Source organism: Bombina bombina, chromosome 7 (assembly GCF_027579735.1).
Source record: "Bombina bombina isolate aBomBom1 chromosome 7, aBomBom1.pri, whole genome shotgun sequence".
In the NCBI taxonomy this organism is placed as follows: domain Eukaryota; kingdom Metazoa; phylum Chordata; class Amphibia; order Anura; family Bombinatoridae; genus Bombina; species Bombina bombina.
In genome coordinates, this window is record NC_069505.1 from 353,484,664 (window position 1) to 353,503,787 (window position 19,124).

At 40.0% G+C, this 19,124-nt stretch overlaps 1 protein-coding gene across 3 annotated transcripts in view; it reads left to right on the forward strand.

Annotated features, from left to right (window-relative positions):
• The window catches only part of PBRM1 (polybromo 1), a 471,441-nt gene that overhangs the window by 224,201 nt on the left and 228,116 nt on the right, over positions 1-19,124 (forward strand). For all 3 annotated transcript variants that reach the window (XM_053721036.1, XM_053721037.1, XM_053721035.1), the window contains one exon: positions 13,830-14,096. In XM_053721036.1, the coding sequence (XP_053577011.1) occupies positions 13,830-14,096 (267 nt within the window). The remainder of the gene's footprint in view (positions 1-13,829; positions 14,097-19,124) is intronic.

Consider the following 19,124-nt stretch of genomic DNA (forward strand, 5'->3'; position numbering starts at 1 on the left):
GAAAGAATATCATTTTTGTGGGTTAATCTATGTTGAGTCTCTAATTCCTGTATATCCGTGTGGAGTTGTGATATCAGGGATCTATGTTGTTTGTTTCTAAGTTCTTTTTTCTCTAATGAGCAGTCCGCTAAGATAAGTTTTGTGTGCTGCCCAGGGGTATATGGGGTTAGATGTGGAATCTTTATTAGTGTCCCAGAATTCTATCAACGAACTGCCCATTCTATCTTTGATTAGAGGATCTTTTAAGCGTGAGGGGTCATAAGTCCATGTACGAGATCGATGAATATCCACAAACCCGTCTAGATGGAGTGTGATAATGGAATGGTCAGACCATACACAAGGGTGGATTTTCGACCCTCTATAAAGGGGCTGGAGGATTTGACTTGTAAAGATGTAGTCTAGTCTTGTGTATTGTTTATGTGCTGAGGAGTAGAAGGTTGGGTCAGTTGTCTGTCCATATAGCGTGGACCATGAGTCAAGCAGGGCATGTGGGGCCAGATGTTCCTGTATTGCGTTCACTATTCTATTGTGTCTAAGTTTTTTAGGAGATAGTTTAGTGCCACAGTCTGAGTGTCTAGTCATGGTGATGTTAACGTCCCCTGCTAATATTATTTTATGTTGAGACCAATTAGTAAGTAGGTTAGATATGTTATGAAAAAAGGAGTGTTGATTGTCATTGGGTGCATATATATTGCACAAAATAACCTTTGAGCCCTGAAGACTCCCCTTGACAACAAGATATCTCCCTTCCCTGTCTGCCATGGTAGATTCATGTTTAAATGATAAGCTAGAATGAATTAGGATAGATACTCCCTTCTTCTTAGTATCTGTAGTTGCATGAAAATGTTGAGTGAAATGTTTAGCCCAATATTTTGGGATAATAGCCTTAGTGAAGTGTGTTTCCTGTAGAAATATAATGTTTGTCCCTGGATGTTGATACTGGGTCATAGCTGTGCGCCTTTTGACGTTGGAGTTTAACCCTCTGACATTATGGGAAATAAGGTGTATCTGAGGGATCATAGTAGTATTATGTTGTGACATCTTAGTGGTATTGGTCTGACTAAAAGGTTTTTAGATACATACATTTTGGGAGAAAGCATCATATCAGGAGAATGAATATGGTTACCAAATATTAGGTTGAGAAGGAGAGGAGCCCCGTCACCTTTGGAAAAAGTAAGAAACAAGATTAGAAACGGAGAATAACAATAAAAACAACATAGTATATACAACCCTAAATTAAACTCATCTCGCGAGTCATCACACCATGCCTGACTTAGCATTACTATACTAGGGTTGGAGCTGCTTGTATATTAGTATGCATAAAAACTTATAAGTTAACAATACATAAAACATTTCTAACTTCCTTGAACAGAGACAGAAGAGCAGTAACTACTAAGTAACTTTTATCAAAAACTAGAATTTTTACTAGTTATCATAATCCCTCATTAGGGACCTTGAGAAGGGGATTTCTAAGTAGGTAAACCTGTCACCAGGATAGTGGGCTTTCAGAAAGTCCAAGTAAAGTCCCGATTGATAGTTCCAAAGTCTGGGAGGTTCCCTCAGAGATGGTTGAAGCGGTAACCTCTTGGGTTTATATTATTTCTTGGATCCCTTTCGGTTCACTTTTGTCCATTTGGATTGTCTGAGAGGGACAGGATGTTTTGGTAGTTGATCCTCTGTAGGTATATTCGGTGTTTCCAGTCCTATTAGCTTACATGTTGGGCCAATTTCTTCTAACTCACGGACTGTAAAGGACTTGTTATCCTTGAGGATATGTAGGGCGAAGGGGAAACCCCATTTATACTTGATTTGCTGCTTTCTCAGTAGGGTAGTCAGAGGGCGCAAAGAGCTTCTTCTTTGTAGTGTACCTGAGGTCTTGGGAAAAATTGTATTACATTTCCTTGAAATTTGTATGTTGGCTTGGTCCTTGAGGCTTGGAGTATTTTTTCTTTATCTTGAAAAAAGGATAATTTAATAATAACGTCTCTAGGAGGGGCCTCTTCTTTAGGTTTTGCACGTAGGGCTCTGTGAGCTCTTTCAATTTCAAATTCTGAGTCTTCCGAATCTCCTGTAATATTGCGAAATAGTTGTTGTAAATATGTGTGTAGATCTGAGCTGGCTATAGACTCCGGGACCCCTTTCAATCTGATATTGTTTCTGCGAGATCTATTTTCTAGATCGTCAACCTTATCTTGCAGGTCCGCTATAGCTTGTTGCTGTATTTGAATAGTTTGGGAAGATGTTGTTAATTCATCTGAGACCGCGTCTCTGTGTTCCTCAAGTGCATCTAGTTTGCCTCCTAGATCAGCAATATCAGAGCGAATGTCTGTAAGGCTTGATGTGACGGCATTATGCATGGAATGCATTTTTCCCATAACTTTTCGTAATTGCTTGTAATATCTTGTTTTGAGACCAGGTCTCTCAAGTCAGCTTTGGTTACAGGATTCTTGTCTACATCTATATCACTGGATGTAGTTTCAGGCTCTGAGTCCACTGCCACCTCCATTGTCAGTAATTCTGTATTTTTATGCTGTTTGGAAGGTTTAAAAAAATTATTTACTATAGGGATTTTGCTTGGTTTATCTCCCCTGGCTGGTCTCCTGGCGGACATACTAGCTTAGATCAAGAAACAAGGGGGGGTGTGATGGCACTCCTCTCCTATTGGTATAGAGGGTAGGGCTTCTAATCGTATCGGCTTGGCCTTATTAATAATAAATGTTGCCCTTAGGTGCTGTGTACCAATATTACATGATTCTAATACAACTAAAGAAGTTGCAAAAAAAGTGTACACATAAATAGCACTCTCTTCCGTAAAATATTAGATTATGAACGTATGTAGTGGTTACTATCTACGTAAGAAAAAAGACACATTAAAACATAAACTTTAATGATAATGTATTAAAAATTGGGCTCACTTAAAAACCCTAGAAGACTAGTTGTTGTTATGAATAATTCCATCTGGATTATACCAGGTCGTGATGGAAATATATATAAGAATGTCAGAGAGATATAATTATGGTTAACTCTGGGTACTGGTACCATGTATATTGTGATTAAACATAATGTAAAGGTACTCACAATAGGACCTCTGTGTGGTCCTTATTGAGCACTTGTGAAAAATGAGTATAATACTTGGTTACTTATGTTTATCACTTAGAATGTCAAGTCAAGTATCATCAAGGTTCATATGAGGATAGTACAATAATAATGAGCTATATGACTTATTAGTTGTCATACAAATATGATATGGTTGTAGAAAAGATAGATGATAGTTTGTCCAGGGTAATGATACTATATAATAGTTATAATTAAATATCAGTTTATGTATATTCTCTGTAAGACCACTATAGGGTTTAGGTCGAGTCTAGTATTTTACTGATTATATTTAAATTTAAATCTCACAAGTCAAGTATCATAAGAACCCTGTAGATAATAATTATATAGTAATTCAGAAGTATGTTCTATAGTGCTTTATAATATATACTTGAACTAAATAGTAAATCAGTCCTCTATAACCTCGTAAGTGCAACCTAGCAATTAGTTAACCCTAACTGGCATACAGGATTGTTATATCCTCTCTGATTTGTGAGGGATAATATTGAATAAGTGTGTTATATTAGCTTAGTAGCATCCTGTTAGAGAGCCATCTAGAGGTCAAATTGTATTGTGGGTAACGATAAATGCACTTGGTAATTATTTGTTCTTGATATAATTTGCAAGAATGTACTTGTATATAAAGCAAAAAAATTTATTTTATTTTTTTTGTTTAGTTAGAGTACATTATTTATTATTCGGTATAAGGCTATTAGAACAAATAACTGAACACCTCATGTATTAATTATTGTATTATCGGTGAAGCTTTGGTCAGCCATAGTTCAGTGTACCGTCATGTGTTATAATTCTGTTAAGACTTGCCTTTAAGATTAGATAACGTTGCGTGCTTATTTGTACGCTGTAATACAATGTAACATCATATTCTAAGTAGGTAGTGAAAAAATAAGTAAGATTGTTGGTATATGATGCACAATGTAGCGCTAATTGTACAGATAGACAGTATCAATAGCTTCACAATGTAGCGTTAACTAAACAAGTAACAATCTGAGCTAGTTGCAGCACTCAGGGGATTCAACACCTCTAGTTAGCCTGTATTGAGCGGATATTAAATATCAATTGTATCTAGCTTTAGTAACGTCTTAGGTTAGATACTTGTTAGAAATAGCTGAATACATGAGTCACTGTTAAACTGTGCAGTGTATTATCCGTGCTTGCGTTGCAGCATGTGTTATTTACTTGATAATATAATACATACTTGACACATTGTGGTAATGAGTTAGCTGCAGCAAACAAAGGTTTTAATGACTAATGTTGCCCATCGTGGAGCTATTACTGAATGGCTAGTGCAAGAGATATTATCTCTAATTCAGTACTAAAATGCTGCTCCCCGGTGAGTGAAACTATCGGACTAATCTGAGAATACGATGGTCATCGGCTCAGATATCAATTTTACAACTAAACTAGTGTTTCTAGATTAAAACTGAGGGGTCCCAATATCCCAGTTTTAATAGCATTGTTAAACTTCTTCAACATGCTAATAACTTTGTTTGTGATGCCATTTTCGATATCATTAGAATTGATGTCAGGTATATGTATTTAGCTATTTTAGCTAGAAGAGCTTTATGGCTTAAGTCTTGGAATGCAGATATGACTTCTAAGTCAACGTTGCTTTCTCTTTCTTTCCAAGGTTATAAATTATTTGGTTCTCAGTTGGATTCAATAATTTCAACTGTTACTGGGGGGAAGGGAGCCTTTTTGCCTCAGGACAAAAAATCTAAAGGTAAATATAGGGCTGCTATCCGTTTTCGTTCCTTTCGTCAGAATAATGAACAAAAGCCTGACCCTTCCCCTAAAGGAACAGTTTCCGTTTGGAAACCTTCTCCAGTCTGGAATAAATCCAAGCCTTTTAGAAAGTCAAAACCAGCTCCCAAATCCGCATGAAGGTGCGACCCTCATTCCAGCACAGCTGGTAGGGGGCAGGTTACGATTTTTCAAAGATGTTTGGATCAATTCGATTCAAAGTCTTTGGATTCAGAACATTGTTTCACAAGGGTTCAGAATAGGTTTCAAGGTAAGACCGCCTGTGAGAAGATTTTTTCTCTCACACATTCCAGTAAACCCAGTAAAGGCTCAGGCATTTCTGAAATGTGTTTCAGACCTAGAGTCGGCTGGGGTAATTGTGCCAGTTCCAGTCCTGGAACGGGGTCTGGGGTTTTACTCAAATCTGTTCATTGTACCAAAGAAGGAGAATTCCTTCAGACCAGTTCTGGATCTAAAAATTTTGAATCGTTATGTAAGGATACCAACATTCAAAATGGTGACTATAAGGACTATTCTGCCTTTTGTTCAGCAAGGGCATTATATGTCTACAATAGACTTACAGGATGCATATCTTCATATTCCTATCCATCCAGATCACTATCATTTTCTGAGATTCTCTTTTCTAGACAAGCATTACTAGTTTGTTGCTCTTCCGTTTGGCCTAGCAACAGCTCCAAGGATCTTTTCAAAGGTTCTTGGTGCCCTTCTCTCTGTCTCAGAGAACAGGGTATTGCGGTATTTCCTTATTTAGATGATATCTTGGTACTTGCTCAGTCTTTACATTCTGCAGAATCTCATACGAATCAACTTGTGTTGTTTCTTCAAAGACATGGTTGGAGGATCAATTTACCAAAGAGTTCCTTGATTCCTCAGACAAGGGTAACCTTTTTGGGTTTCCAAATAGATTCAGTGTCCATGACTTTGTCTCTAACAGAAAAGAGATGTCTGAAATTGGTTTCAGCTTGTCAAAACCTTCAGTCTCAGTCATTCCCTTCAGTGGCTATGTGCATGAAAGTTTTAGGTCTCATGACTGCAGCATCGGACGCGATCCCTTTTTTTGCTCATTTTCACTTGAGACCTCTCCAGCTTTGTATGCTGAAACAATGGTGCAGGGATTATACAAAGATATCACAATTAATATCCTTAAATCCCAATGTTCGATCTTCTCTGACTTGGTGGTTGGATCACCATCGTTTAATTCAAGGGGCCTCTTTTGTTCGTCCAACCTGGACTGTGATCTCAACAGATGCAAGTCTTTCAGGTTTCGGAGCTGTCTGGGGATCTCTGACAGCGCAGGGGGTTTGGGAATCTCAGGAGGCGAGATTACCAATCAACATTTTGGAGCTCTTCAATTCTGGCCTCTGAAGAGAGAATCGTTTATTTGTTTTCAGACAGACAATGTCACAACCGTGGCGTATGTCAATCATCATGGGGGGACTCACAGTCCTCAGGCTATGAAAGAAGTATCTCGGATACTTGTATGGGCGGAATCCAGCTCCTGTCTAATCTCTGCGGTTCACATCCCAGGTATAGACAATTGGGAAGCGGATTATCTCAGCCGCCAGACGTTACATCCGGGCGAATGGTCTCTTCATCCAGAGGTATTTCTTCAGATTGTTCAGATATGGGGACTTCCAGAAATAGATCTGATGGCTTCTCATCTAAACCGGAAACTTCCCAGGTTTCTGTCCAGATCCAGGGATCCTCAGGCGGAAGTGGTGGATGCGTTGTCACTTCCTTGGAATTATCATCCGGCTTATATTTTTCCGCCTCTAGTTCTTCTTCCAAAAGTGATTTCCAAAATCATAATGGAACGTTCGTTTGTGCTGCTGGTGGCTCCAGCATGGCCACACAGGTTTTGGTACACTTCCGTTAAGGCCAGACCTTCTATCTCAAGGCCCATTTTTCCATCAGGATCTCAAATCATTAAATTTGAAGGTATGGAAATTGAACACTTAATACTTAGTCATAGAGGTTTCTCTAACTCCGTGATTAATACTATGTTACAGGCTCGTAAATCTGTGTCTAGAAAGATTTATTACAGAGTTTGGAAGACTTACATTTCTTGGTGTTCTTCTCATAAATTCTCTTGGCATTCTTTTGGAATTCCTAGAATTTTACAGTTTCTTCAGGATGGTTTGGATAAGGGTTTGTCTGCAAGTTCCTTGAAAGAACAAATCTCTGCTCTTTCTGTTCTGTTTCACAGAAAAATTGCTAATCTTCCTGATATTCATTGTTTTGTACAGGCTTTGGTTCGTATCAAGCCTGTCATTAAGTCAATCTCTCCTCCTTGGAGTCTTAATTTGGTTTTGAGGGCTTTACAGGATCCTCCGTTTGAGCCTATGCATTCTCTGGCCATTAAATTACTTTCTTGGAAAGTCTTGTTCCTTTTGGCCATCACTTCTGCTAGAAGAGTTTCTGAGTTATCTGCTCTTTCTTGTGAGTCTCCTTTTTTGATTTTTCATCAGGATAAGGCGGTTTTGCGGACTTCATTTAAATTTTTACCTAAAGTTGTGAATTCTAACAACATTAGTAGAGAAATTGTTGTCCCTTCGTTGTGTCCTAATCCTAAGAATTCTCTGGAGAGATCTTTACATTCTTTGGATGTAGTAAGAGCTTTGAAATATTATGTTGAACCTACTAAAGATTTCCGAAAGACTTCTAGTCTATTTGTTATCTTTTCTGGTTCTAGGAAAGGTCAGAAGGCTTCTGCCATTTCTTTGGCGTCTTGGTTAAAGCTTTTGATTCATCATGCTTATGTGGAGTCGGGTAAATCCCCGCCTCAAAGGATTACGGCTCATTCTACTAGGTCAGTTTCTACTTCCTGGGCTTTTAAGAATGAAGCTTCTGTTGATCAGATTTGCAAAGCAGCAACTTTGGTCTTCTTTGCATACTTTTACTAAATTCTACCATTTTGATTTTTTTTCCTCCTCGGAAGCAGTTTTTGGTAGAAAAGTACTTCAGGCAGCTGTTTCAGTTTGATTCTTCTGCTTATAATTTCAGTTTTTTTCATTACAAAGATTAAAACTTTTTGATTTGGGTTGTGGATTGTTTTTTCAGCGGAATTGGCTGTCTTTATTTTATCCCTCCCTCTCTAGTGACTCTTGCGTGGAAGTTCCACATCTTGGGTATCTGCTATCCCATACTTCACTAGCTCATGGACTCTTGCTAATTACATGAACGAAAACCTAATTTATGTAAGAACTTACCTGATAAATTCATTTCTTTCAAATTGGCAAGAGTCCATGAAGCCCACCCTTTTTTGTGGTGGTTATGATTTTTTTGTATAAAGCACAATTATTCCAATTCCTTGTTTGATTTCGCTCCTTTCTTATCACCCCACTTCTTGGCTATTCGTTAAGCTGAATTGTGGGTGTGGCGAGGGGTGTATTTATAGGCATTTTGAGGTTTGGGAAACTTTGCTCCTCCTGGTAGGAATGTATATCCCATACGTCACTAGCTCATGGACTCTTGCCAATATTAAAGAAATGAATTTATCAGGTAAGTTCTTACATATATTATGTTATATATATATATATATATATATATATATATATATGTGTGTGTGTGTGTATATATATATATATATATATATATATATATATATATATATATATATATATATATATATATATATATATATATATATATATGTGTCTGTGTGTGTATGTTAGCGGACTATCACAGTGTGACTCCTTTTATAACAGTGTGACTCCTTTTATCTGTATAGAATCGGGTTAATATCTCCGGACTTTCCCGGTTCCCGTAAAGATGGGGAATATTATAAAGAATGAATGGGAGAGACTTGATTCATCTTTCTCCCCTTCTTCTTAGTTTAAGAAATTGTTCCCGGTTCCTGATTCTCAGCTAGAATTTAGGGGATCTGTCCCTAAGGTGGATGGAGCTATCTCCACGCTCTCTAAGCGCACCACTATCCCTCTCGAGGATAGTTCGTCGTTTAAGGAACCCATGGATAAGAACTTAGAGACCCTGTTAAGAAAGATGTTTCAGCACACGGGGTTCGTATTTCAGCCTGCAGCAGTGGTCGCTGCAGCGGCGGGAGCCTCTACCTATTGGTGTGACTCTCTGTCAGAGATGATCGAGGTGGAGACTCACCTCGATGAGATACAGGAAAGAATTAAGGCCCTGAGGGTAGCTAAATCGTTTATCTGTGATGCAAATATGCAGATTATTCGCTTGAATGCCAAGACATCAGGCTTTTCTGTTCTGGCCTGGAGGACCCTGTGGTTGAAGTCGTGGTCTGCTGACATGACGTCCAAATCTAGATTAGTTTCCCTTCCATTTAAGGGAAAGGTTCTTTTTGGTCCATGCCTGGACTCTATCATATCCATGGTCACGGGGGGCAAGGGTGCCTTTCTACCGCAGGATTAGAAGAATAAACCTAAAGGTCCTAATTCCCAACGACAGCAGCCTGCCGCGAAGCCTGAGCAGTCCAAAGGATCTTGGAAACCATCTCAGTCTTGGAATAAAGCCAAGCAGAGCAAGAAGCCCACCGGGACAAAATGGTCACGAAGGGCGGCCCCCTATCCGTCTCTGGATCTTGTAGGGGGCAGATTATCTCTTTTTGCGGAGGAGAAACAAGCAGGATCCTTGGGTTCTGGAGGTTATTGCCCAGGGTTACAGGATAGGTTTCAAAACTCACCCTCCCAGGGACAGATTCCTCTTGTCAAATCTATCGTCAAGACCAGAGAAATGAGATGCCTTCCTAGTTTGCGTCTCCTCTCTAGGAGTAATTGTTCCGGTACCTCTAGCAGAAAGAGGTCTAGGGTACTATTCAAACCTTTTCGTGGTCCCAAAGAAGGAGGGCACGTTTCGCCCGACTCTAGACCTAAAGTGCTTTAACAAGTTTCTGTCGGTCCCATCGTTCAAGATGAAGACGATAAGGTCTATTCTGCCCTTAGTGCAAGAGGGTCAGTTCATGACTACGATAAACTTGAAGGACGCTTACCTTCATGTGCCAATACACAAGGATCACTTCAAGTTCTTAAAATTCCTTTTTCTGGACCAGCACTTCCAATTTGTAGCTCTCCCCTTTGGTCTGGCTACTGCTTCAAGAGTCTTTACGAAGGTTCTGGGAGCTTTGCTCGCTGTGGCGAGATCCAGAGGTATTGCAGTAGCACCTTATCTGGATGACATCCTGGTCCAGGCTCCGTCCTGCCAGCTGGCAGAGGACCATTCGAGAGCTCTTCTACGTCTGTCTCATGGATGGAAGATAAACTTAGGAAAGAGTTCCCAGTGTGGAGTTCCTGGGCACGATAATAGACTCCATATCCATGAAGATATTCCTGACAGACCAGAGACGTTGCCAAATTGCCTCCAGCTGTCTTGCCCTTCATACCTCCTCAAGTCCATCTGTGGCCAGGTGTATGGAGGTGATTGGGCTCATGGTATCCAGTATAGATGTCATTCCATTCACCAGGTTCCATCTACGACCTCTTCAGTTGTGCATGCTGAGGCATTGGAATGGTGATCACTCGGATGTTTTCTAACAGATCTTTCTGGACATCTGGTCGAGGGAATCCTCCTCTTGGTGGTTCCTTCCAGATCATCTGTCTCAGGGGACATCCTTCCTGAGACCATCCTGGGAGATTTGACTATGGACGCGAGCCTCTCAGGATAGGGAGCTGTTTGGGGTGCCAGGAAGAAACAGGGCAGATGGAATCGGGAGGAGTCGCTTCTTCCGATCAACATCCTTGAACTTTGAGAGATCTTCAACGCTCTGAGGGCTTAGCCCCTCCTGGGTTCATCCCAGTTCATCAGATTCCATTCAGACAACATTACCCCTGAGGGATAAACAGTGTGTGGCTTACATCAACCATCAGGGGGGAATGAGAAGCTCCCTAGCCATGAGGGAAGTATCTCAGATTCTGGAGTTGGCAGAGACCCACAACTGCTCGCTGTCAGCGATCCACATCCCCGGTGTGGACAACTGGGAAGCAGATTTTCTCAGCAGACAATCTTTAATCCTTGGGAATGGTCTCTTCACCCCGAAGTGTTTGCAGAGATTTGCAACAGATGGGTGACTCCGGAGGTAGACACTGGAGATAGATCCCATGGCGTCCAAACTCAACTTCAAGCTACCCAGATACGGGTCGCGGTCAAGGAATCGCCAGGCAGAACTGATCGATGCCTTAGCAGTGCCCTGGGGATTCAACCTAGTCTACATATTTCCATTGTTACCTCTTCTACCTCGAGTAGTGGCCCGCATCAAGCAGGAGCAAACATCAACTATTCTGATTTCTCCGTCGTGGCCGCAGAGGATGTGGTTTGCGGATCTGGTGGGGATGTCATTGTCTCCTTCGTGGAGGTTGCCCTGTCGCAGGGATCTGCTGGTTCAGGGCCCTTTTGTGCATCAAAATCTAGATTCTCTGAGGCTGACTGCGTGGAGATTGAATGCTTAGTTAAGACTAAGCGTTCAGTCTCCACGCAGTCAGCCTCTCAGAAAACACTCTCCTGGCTAAGGCCAGGAGAGGGTTTTCTGAGAGTGTGATTGATGCTCTCATTCAAGCCAGGAATCTGGTCACCCGACGCATCTATCATAAGGTGTGGAGGACCTACTTGCTCTGGAGTGAGTCTCGTGGATATTCTTGGCATAAGGTCAGAGTATCCAGGATATTTTTCTTCCTCCAGGTCGGCTTGGAGAAGGGACTTCCCGCCAGTTCCTTAAAGGGACAGATTTCGGCTCTATCTGTGTTACACAAGCAACTCGCTGAGCTTCCTGATATACAGTCTTTTTTTCAGGCTCTATCCAGGATCAGGCCTGTATTTAGACATTCTGTTCCTCGTTGTAGTTTGAATCTGGTTCTTAGGGTTTTGCAGAGGGCTCTGTTTGAGCCTATGACGTTTGAGCCTCTTGACGTTAGGATACTGTCTTGGAAGGTTCTTTTTCTACTGGCTATTGCTTCGGCACGCAGAGTCTCTGAGTTGGCGGCCTTGCAATGTGAGCCTCCTTACCTGATTTTTTATGCCGATAAGGCTGTCCTTCGCACTGGGTTGGGATTTCTCCCTAATGTTGTGTCTGATCACAACATTAATCAGGAGATTGTAGTTCCTTCCGTGTGTCCTAACCCTTCTTCTTCAAAGGAACGGTTACGGTTCCTAACTTGGATGTGGTTTGAGCTTTGAAATTTTATCTTCAGGCTACGCAGGATTTCAGACTGACTTCAGCTTTGTTTGTTGCCTATTCGGGGAAGCGCAGAGGACAGAAGGCTTCTTCCACTTCCTATCTTTTTGGCTGAGGAGCATGATTCGCTTGGCTTATGAGAAAGCGGGACATAAGCCTCCTCAGAGGATTGCAGCTCACTTAACTAGAGCTGTGGCTTCTTCTTGGGCTTTCAAGAATGAGTATAGAGCAGATTTGTAAGGCAGCTTCCTCACATACTTTTGCAAAGTTTTACAAATTTGATGTTTTTACTTCGGCTGAAGCAGCTTTTGGGAGAAAGGTTTTGCAGGCTGTGGTGCCCTCAGACTAGGGTCCGCCTCTCTTTTACCCTCCCGTTTTTCATTCAGTGTCCTCTAGAGCTTGGGTATTTGTTTCCCACAAGTAATGAATGAAGCTGTGGACTCTCCTCGTCTTAAGATGCTTACCTGATAATTTCATTTTCATCTGTACGAGAAGAGTCCACGGCTCCCGCCTAGTTCTCCGTTGGGTGTACCTAAATTTCTTTTGTTTTTCTTCTGGCATTATTTATACTCTGATATTTCTCCTGCCTTTCCTTGTTCCCTCGGCAGAATGACTGGGGGATGAGGGGAGTGGGGGGGTATTTAAGCCTTTGGTTGGGGTGTCTGCCGTGGACTCTCCTCGTACAAATGGAAATGAAATTATCAGAAAAGCATAATTTATGTTTTTAGAGCTACTGCATTTATTTGTTTTTATTTTGCATACTCATTGAATTGGCATATCTCCTTAGTCTGAAAACTATTTTGAAATTATTAGTTTTTGTTTTTTTGTTTTTTTATCAAACTTTATTGTAGATCTAATCCTTTAGAAAATGTTTGTAATGATTTTACTACAAAATGTTTCATTAAAGTATATGGTTGTTTGTATAAAAATAATTTGATAAGCTTTTCTAAAGTATTTTGATTGACCCCTGTGTTTGAAACCTGTTTATTTAAAGGGGCATGAAACCTAAAAAAATATTTTTAATGATTCAGATAGAGCAGGTGATTTTTTAACAACTTTTCAGTTTACTTCTATCACATTTGGTATCCTTTGTTGAAGACGCAGCTACATTACTAGGAGCCAATTAAGAGGCATTTATGTGCAACTACCAGTAAGCAGCTAGCGCACAATAATGCTTTGCTGCTCCTTAGTCTACCTAGGTATGCTCTACAAGTAAGGATATTAAGACAATTAGATAATAGAAGTAAATTGGAAAGTGGTTTAAAATCACCCGTTCTGTATGATTCATGAAAGAAAAAAATTGGTTTCAATGTCCCTTTAAATCAAATTTCATTTTCTTAACTATTTGATGCCCTTAGGATGCTCCATGCTGTCCTAACAGTGCTGGGATTTAATGCCCTTAGTGCAACATTGAATGTCCAAACGTGCTGCGTCCTGCTCCCTTCTGCATTGAAGAAACCTGAAAATCCGACTGGGGGATGTGCCTAGCATCGCAGACAGTCCCCCAGGATCCAATCAGTGGCGTTGGAGTTACATGATCACAGCGACAATCACATGACTTCCCGGTTTCCCCTTTTCCCCTTTTGTTTACATCAGATCCCCATTCTGATCTTTTGCACTTGCCCCTGTCCTGAAGGGGTTAAAGCAGCATCATATTAAAACCTGTGTTCAGAGGTAATGTAAAATTGCTTATTTGTTGTGTAAATGATTTTCTGCAAATTGACTTTAGGTGCTGAAGTTTTCTTCAATATTAATTAAATATGATGAATTGTACAGGATCTGAAAATAATATTAGTTTTTTTCCCCCCAGGAATATTTTAAAATTTGCCCTGAAAACTTTAGAGATGAGGATGTATATGTCTGTGAATCTCGATATTCTGCCAAAACAAAATCTTTTAAGAAGATCAAACTGTGGACTATGCCGATTAGTTCAGTAAGGTTCAGGCCTCGAGATGTTCCGTTGCCTGTGGTGCGAGTTGCCTCTGTGTTTGCTAATAAGAATAAAGTTGAAGATGATATGTCTCTTGACAGCAGTGAGGAAAACAAAGAGGAGGACAGTACTCAGATACTTGAAAAGGTTTGTGACTTTATACTAGGAACTAGAATGTTTAATGCCTTTGATCGATCATCATCAATAATATTGATCTTTTAATATCGAGCATATGTTCTAATAAGGTCCCATAATTCTATTGGTCACTGAAAATTCATGCATAACACATATGATTTAAATGTATATATGTCTGTAAGCTTGTGTGTCTGTATTTTATACCTGTACCTATAGTTTTTATCTGTCAGTAGCCATACGGAACGTATTCTTAAATCATTTTTTCATTCATATAGGTGGTGAGAGTCCACAATCCATTACTCCTGGAAATTAACCTTTCTTTACCACTAGGAGGATGCAAAGATTCCCATACTCCCTATAAAAGTTTGGGAAGAATGAAGGTGCTCCAGATGTTTCTCAGACTGAGTTGAGGCCCATGTTTCCATTCAAAGTGCAGCCTGTTTGACAGAGGGATGTATTAGATGAATGTGGTAGTGACATTATTATAACCATGTTGGGAGTTGGTTTTCTGATGATAATGAGTCTAAATTTTCTGTTTAAAGTAGAGCATATTCGTTCCCTTTTAAAGGAAGTATTATCTTCTTTAGGTATTCTAGTCTTTTAGGTATCTGAGAGTAAATATATCAATCTTTTAAATTTAATTTAAAAACCTTCTGTGAAATCTCCAGAGATTTTTCCTGTACCCGATTATGTCTCTGAGGTAGTGTCTAAGGATAGGTCTAAGCTTGGTGGCCCATTTAATCCATCTGCTAGATTTAGGAAAATGTATCCTTTATCTGCTTCTAATGTTGAGCTTTGGGAAACTATTCCTAAAGTAGATTTGACTGTTTCTACTTTGGCTTAACGTACTATTATACCTTTAGATCAGTGGTCTAAAAGTACCGTCCCTAAGGAAATATGCGGCCCTCAAGATTGTTTAATCTGGCCCTCCATTGTTTATTAGATAAATTATTTATTTGGCCTATCAACTTTTTTAGGGTTCTAAGAGGTGTAACGAGTTGATGTTCTATATAGGCACTCCCAAGACAAATATAAATACAAGCATGCATTGTCCGTTATAGACTCCCATTTTGCATTGCTTGGATTAAATGACACTTTTCATTCAGTTCCAGAATGATCACTTCACTTGACACTCACAACATAAATACACACTGTGCGTGTCTATTGTGGACTAAAACTCCTGCAATGCACTACTACTTGTGTAAATGTCCCTTCCAGTTTCTAGTATATCCAGGTCCAGAGCACTCATTTTGTTCAAGTGGCCCCCATGGGAGACGAACACTTCTTTGATACCCCTGCTTTTAGATGATGGTTTATCTTTCAAAGATCCCATGGATAGGAAATTAGAATTTCTTTCATAGGAGAGCTTTTTTACAGGCTGTTTTTGTTTTGGCCTGTAGTTGGTACTTCCTGTGTGGCTACAGCCTCCTCTGTCTGTTTTGGATAATGATTCTGTTATTTAGGGATTTCCTAACCTTTTAAGTATATTGAAATCTGCTAATGCTTTCATCTGCTTTTCATCTTTCAAAGATTTATACAAGAATTGAACAAGGATTGGAAAAGGGATAAAGCACGTTCTGTTGTAAATACTGTATTTTACCCACTGTTTGACTATTTTGTAAAAATTCCCAATATCTTTATATTCATCTTTGCCACCTTTTGTCTTTTTAACAAACTACTTTACTCCTTTCCCCTCACCACCTGCACTGTTCATTAGCCCATCTCGCTTAACCTCACCTTGCTTTGTATTCATGAACTTCACACATTCTTAAAGACACTCTCTCTCCCCCTTGCACACCTCATCACAAAAACATTACTGCAAATCTGCATCTCATCTCATGTCACTCTCCCTCTTGCTCATACTAGCTGCTTGTGACATCACCCCTATTCCTGTACCCCCACAACTTCCTTGCCCTGCACACCCATGTTTGCCCTTCAATAAACTTCAAAAACAAAACTCTGGTAACCTTAATCTTATTTCTTTTTAATGACACGATGAGTCCACGGATCATCTTAATTACTAATGGGATATTCACCTCCTGGTCAGCAGGAGGCGGCAAAGAGCACCACAGCAGAGCTGTTAAATAGCTCCTCCCTTCCCTCCCACCCCAGTCATTCTCTTTGCCTACGTTGGTGATAGGAAGTGGTAAAGTGAGGTGTTAGATTAGATTCTTCAATCAAGAGTTTATTATTTTTAAAGTAGTGCAAGATTGTTCTGCTTTGTTCTGGGGTGTAGCCGTAGTCTATATCAGTCTCTTCAGTAGAGCATTGGTGGATTTAGAGCAATGGGAACTTGTGGGACATAATTCTCACTGCGGCTCCCATATATTGATGCTGTCCTGATTATGAAAGTCTGAGGGGATATACTCGGTCCTTTCTTTTTTCCACAGGCCAATGTGAGGAGAGCCTCTCAAGCCGGGTGAGCTGCCCTGCTGCCGGGCAGATTTCTGAGGTAAGTGCTAATGTTTTATTTTCTGGGGATGTACGCAGAATTAGCACTTTAACATATACAATGGACACAGGATGACATTCTTCCTAAGAGGGGAGGATTAGTCATAGGGCAGTCTCTGCAGGCACTGGGGACGTAGGAGAAGTGGCTCTTATAGGGGTTATGATATCAGATATCATCATGTTTGGTGCATTTTACTCCCAGCGGTTTTCTTTTAACGCTAAAAATACTAGCCGACCGGGAGTTTTAGCATTGTTTTCAACTTTGAAATGTTTGGGGCAATCTGTACTCCCAGCGACTTTATTTAATTAATTTCTAGCCGACTGGGAGTTTTTAGTCTTGCTTTACAACTAGTCTTAGAATGTTTGGGGCAAATTTTTACTTCCAGCGACTTTATTTTACGCATACTAGTCGAATGGGAGGTTTTGGCTATTATCACCGCCATGATTCTCCCGGTGGCTCTGTTTCTAACAAGGTTTTAGCCGCCCGGGAGGTTTATTTTGTCACGCCCACAATGGGTGGAGCTATGCTACGCATCTTGGTGCGCCTTTGCTCATAGCCTTAATCCCGTTGAATCGGGCAGTTATGGTGGGTCTTCTCTGCTGCTTTTTTGCCAAGCAGCAGAGAGACTTTACTTTCTGTTTTAGAAGTTTAATTCTCGGGTAATATACAGTTGCCTTCTATTTCTTAGGCAATCAGGTGTCAAGTCTCCTCAGATTCACTGACGTTTGGGGATTGTTTTCATTCTTATTTTAAAGTTTTATGATTACATAATAATGCAGTTATTTTGTCTCTTAAAGGGCCACTAAACCCAAAATCTTTCTTTCATGATTCAGATAGAGAATAGAAATTTAAACAACATTACAATTTACTTCCATTATTTATTTTGCTTCATTTTTTAAATATCCTTCGTTGAAGAAAAAGCAATGCACATGGTGAGCCAATCACACAATGCTTCTATGTGCAGCAACCAATCAGCAGCTAGTGAGCATATCTAGATATGCTTTTCATCAAAGAATATCAAGAGAATAAAACAAATTAGATAATATAAGTAAATTAGAAAGATGTTTAAAATTGCATTCTCTTTCTAAATCATAAAAGAAAAAATGTGGGTGGCATGTCCCTTTAAGGGCACAGTATTTCCCCATTTTTAGTTGACCAAATGTTACTTACAGTGGGTCTAAGAACACTCTAGACATGTTAATTTACATATCTCTGTGTTTGGAATAAATTTGAATCTCTAACATTTAAAGGCACATTATCTCTGATTAGGATATTCAATTTTTATTTGATTCAAAATGTGAATAATGTTACATATACTTTATGCTTTGCTACTATGGTAGTATGACCGTTTTTCTATCTCATGTATTATGACAATTTTGCAGTCCAGAGATAAACTTCTTTCTCAGAGCCAACATTGTTTTGGATGCTGTTCATTAGGCATTCTGACAATGTTAAATATATTCCGCAGTCTTCTCCTTAAGTGTCCCAAAAAGCTTTGTGTCCTTTCAACCAGTGCCCTGCATTTCCTTCATGACTCCTCTTGGAGTTACCTTGCAAGACATCGCTTCCCTCTTGTACTAGGCGTTCTCGGGTGCGTTGTCGGTTTTTCCCATGCTGCAGGGAGAGCGCAAGAGGAAAAATAAACATTCAGTGAACAAGGTTCCTGTCATGGTTGTTACTATCTTAGGGTCCCCTCCCAGACGTGAGGAGGAGGATACTTTGGTAGCATCTGAGGATAAAATCTCAGTTTCTGACAGTATAATTCCTCCTGCTGATACGGAGGTTGTATCTTTCAGGTTTAAGCTAGAACACCTCCATCTGTTACTTAAGGAGGTTTTAGCTACTCAGGATGACAACAATACCATGGTGGTTGTCAATATTAGGTTGTACCAAGATAATTGGAATTTATTCTAATCTGGTAGTGATTCTCAAAAAAATGGGAACCTTCAATAACATTTTAGATCTCTAGAATCTTATCAAATTTTAGATGTCAAGATTCTTATCAAATTCCTAAGTGTACCGTCCTTCAAGGTGGAAACTATTAGTTCCATTTTTCTCTTGATCCAGGAGGGTCATTTTATGAAGGCGTATTTGACGGACGCGTGCTTGCATTTTCTCATTCTCAGGCAAACACTCCCAATTGTGGCCTTGCCGCAGCTCCCAGAATTTCTAATAGGAGTCTGGGTTTGATGTTGGTGGTGCTCGGTTACAGGGCCTTTTCTGGAAGACAGCCGAGTCCAGGCGTTAAAAAAACAAAACAAAAATTTTGCAAGATTACATATGGAAATGTTGTTATCCCTTCTGTGATATTAAGAAGGAAGGTAAATTTGGTAAGGAGTTACTTAGTCACATGGCCTAAGGTAACCTTCTTGGGAACCATAATAGATTCCCTATAAATTAAGTTTTTTTTTTCCGGACAGAAGTCAGGAAATTAAAAGATTTTCGATTCTTGTCTATTTCAGTCTTCTCCTCGGCCATTAGTGGCTCAGTGCAGGACTGATGGTAGCGGCATGGGACATCATCCCATTTACTCGGTTCCTTCTCAGACCTAAGCAGGTTATCATACTCAGACTATGGAACAGAGATTA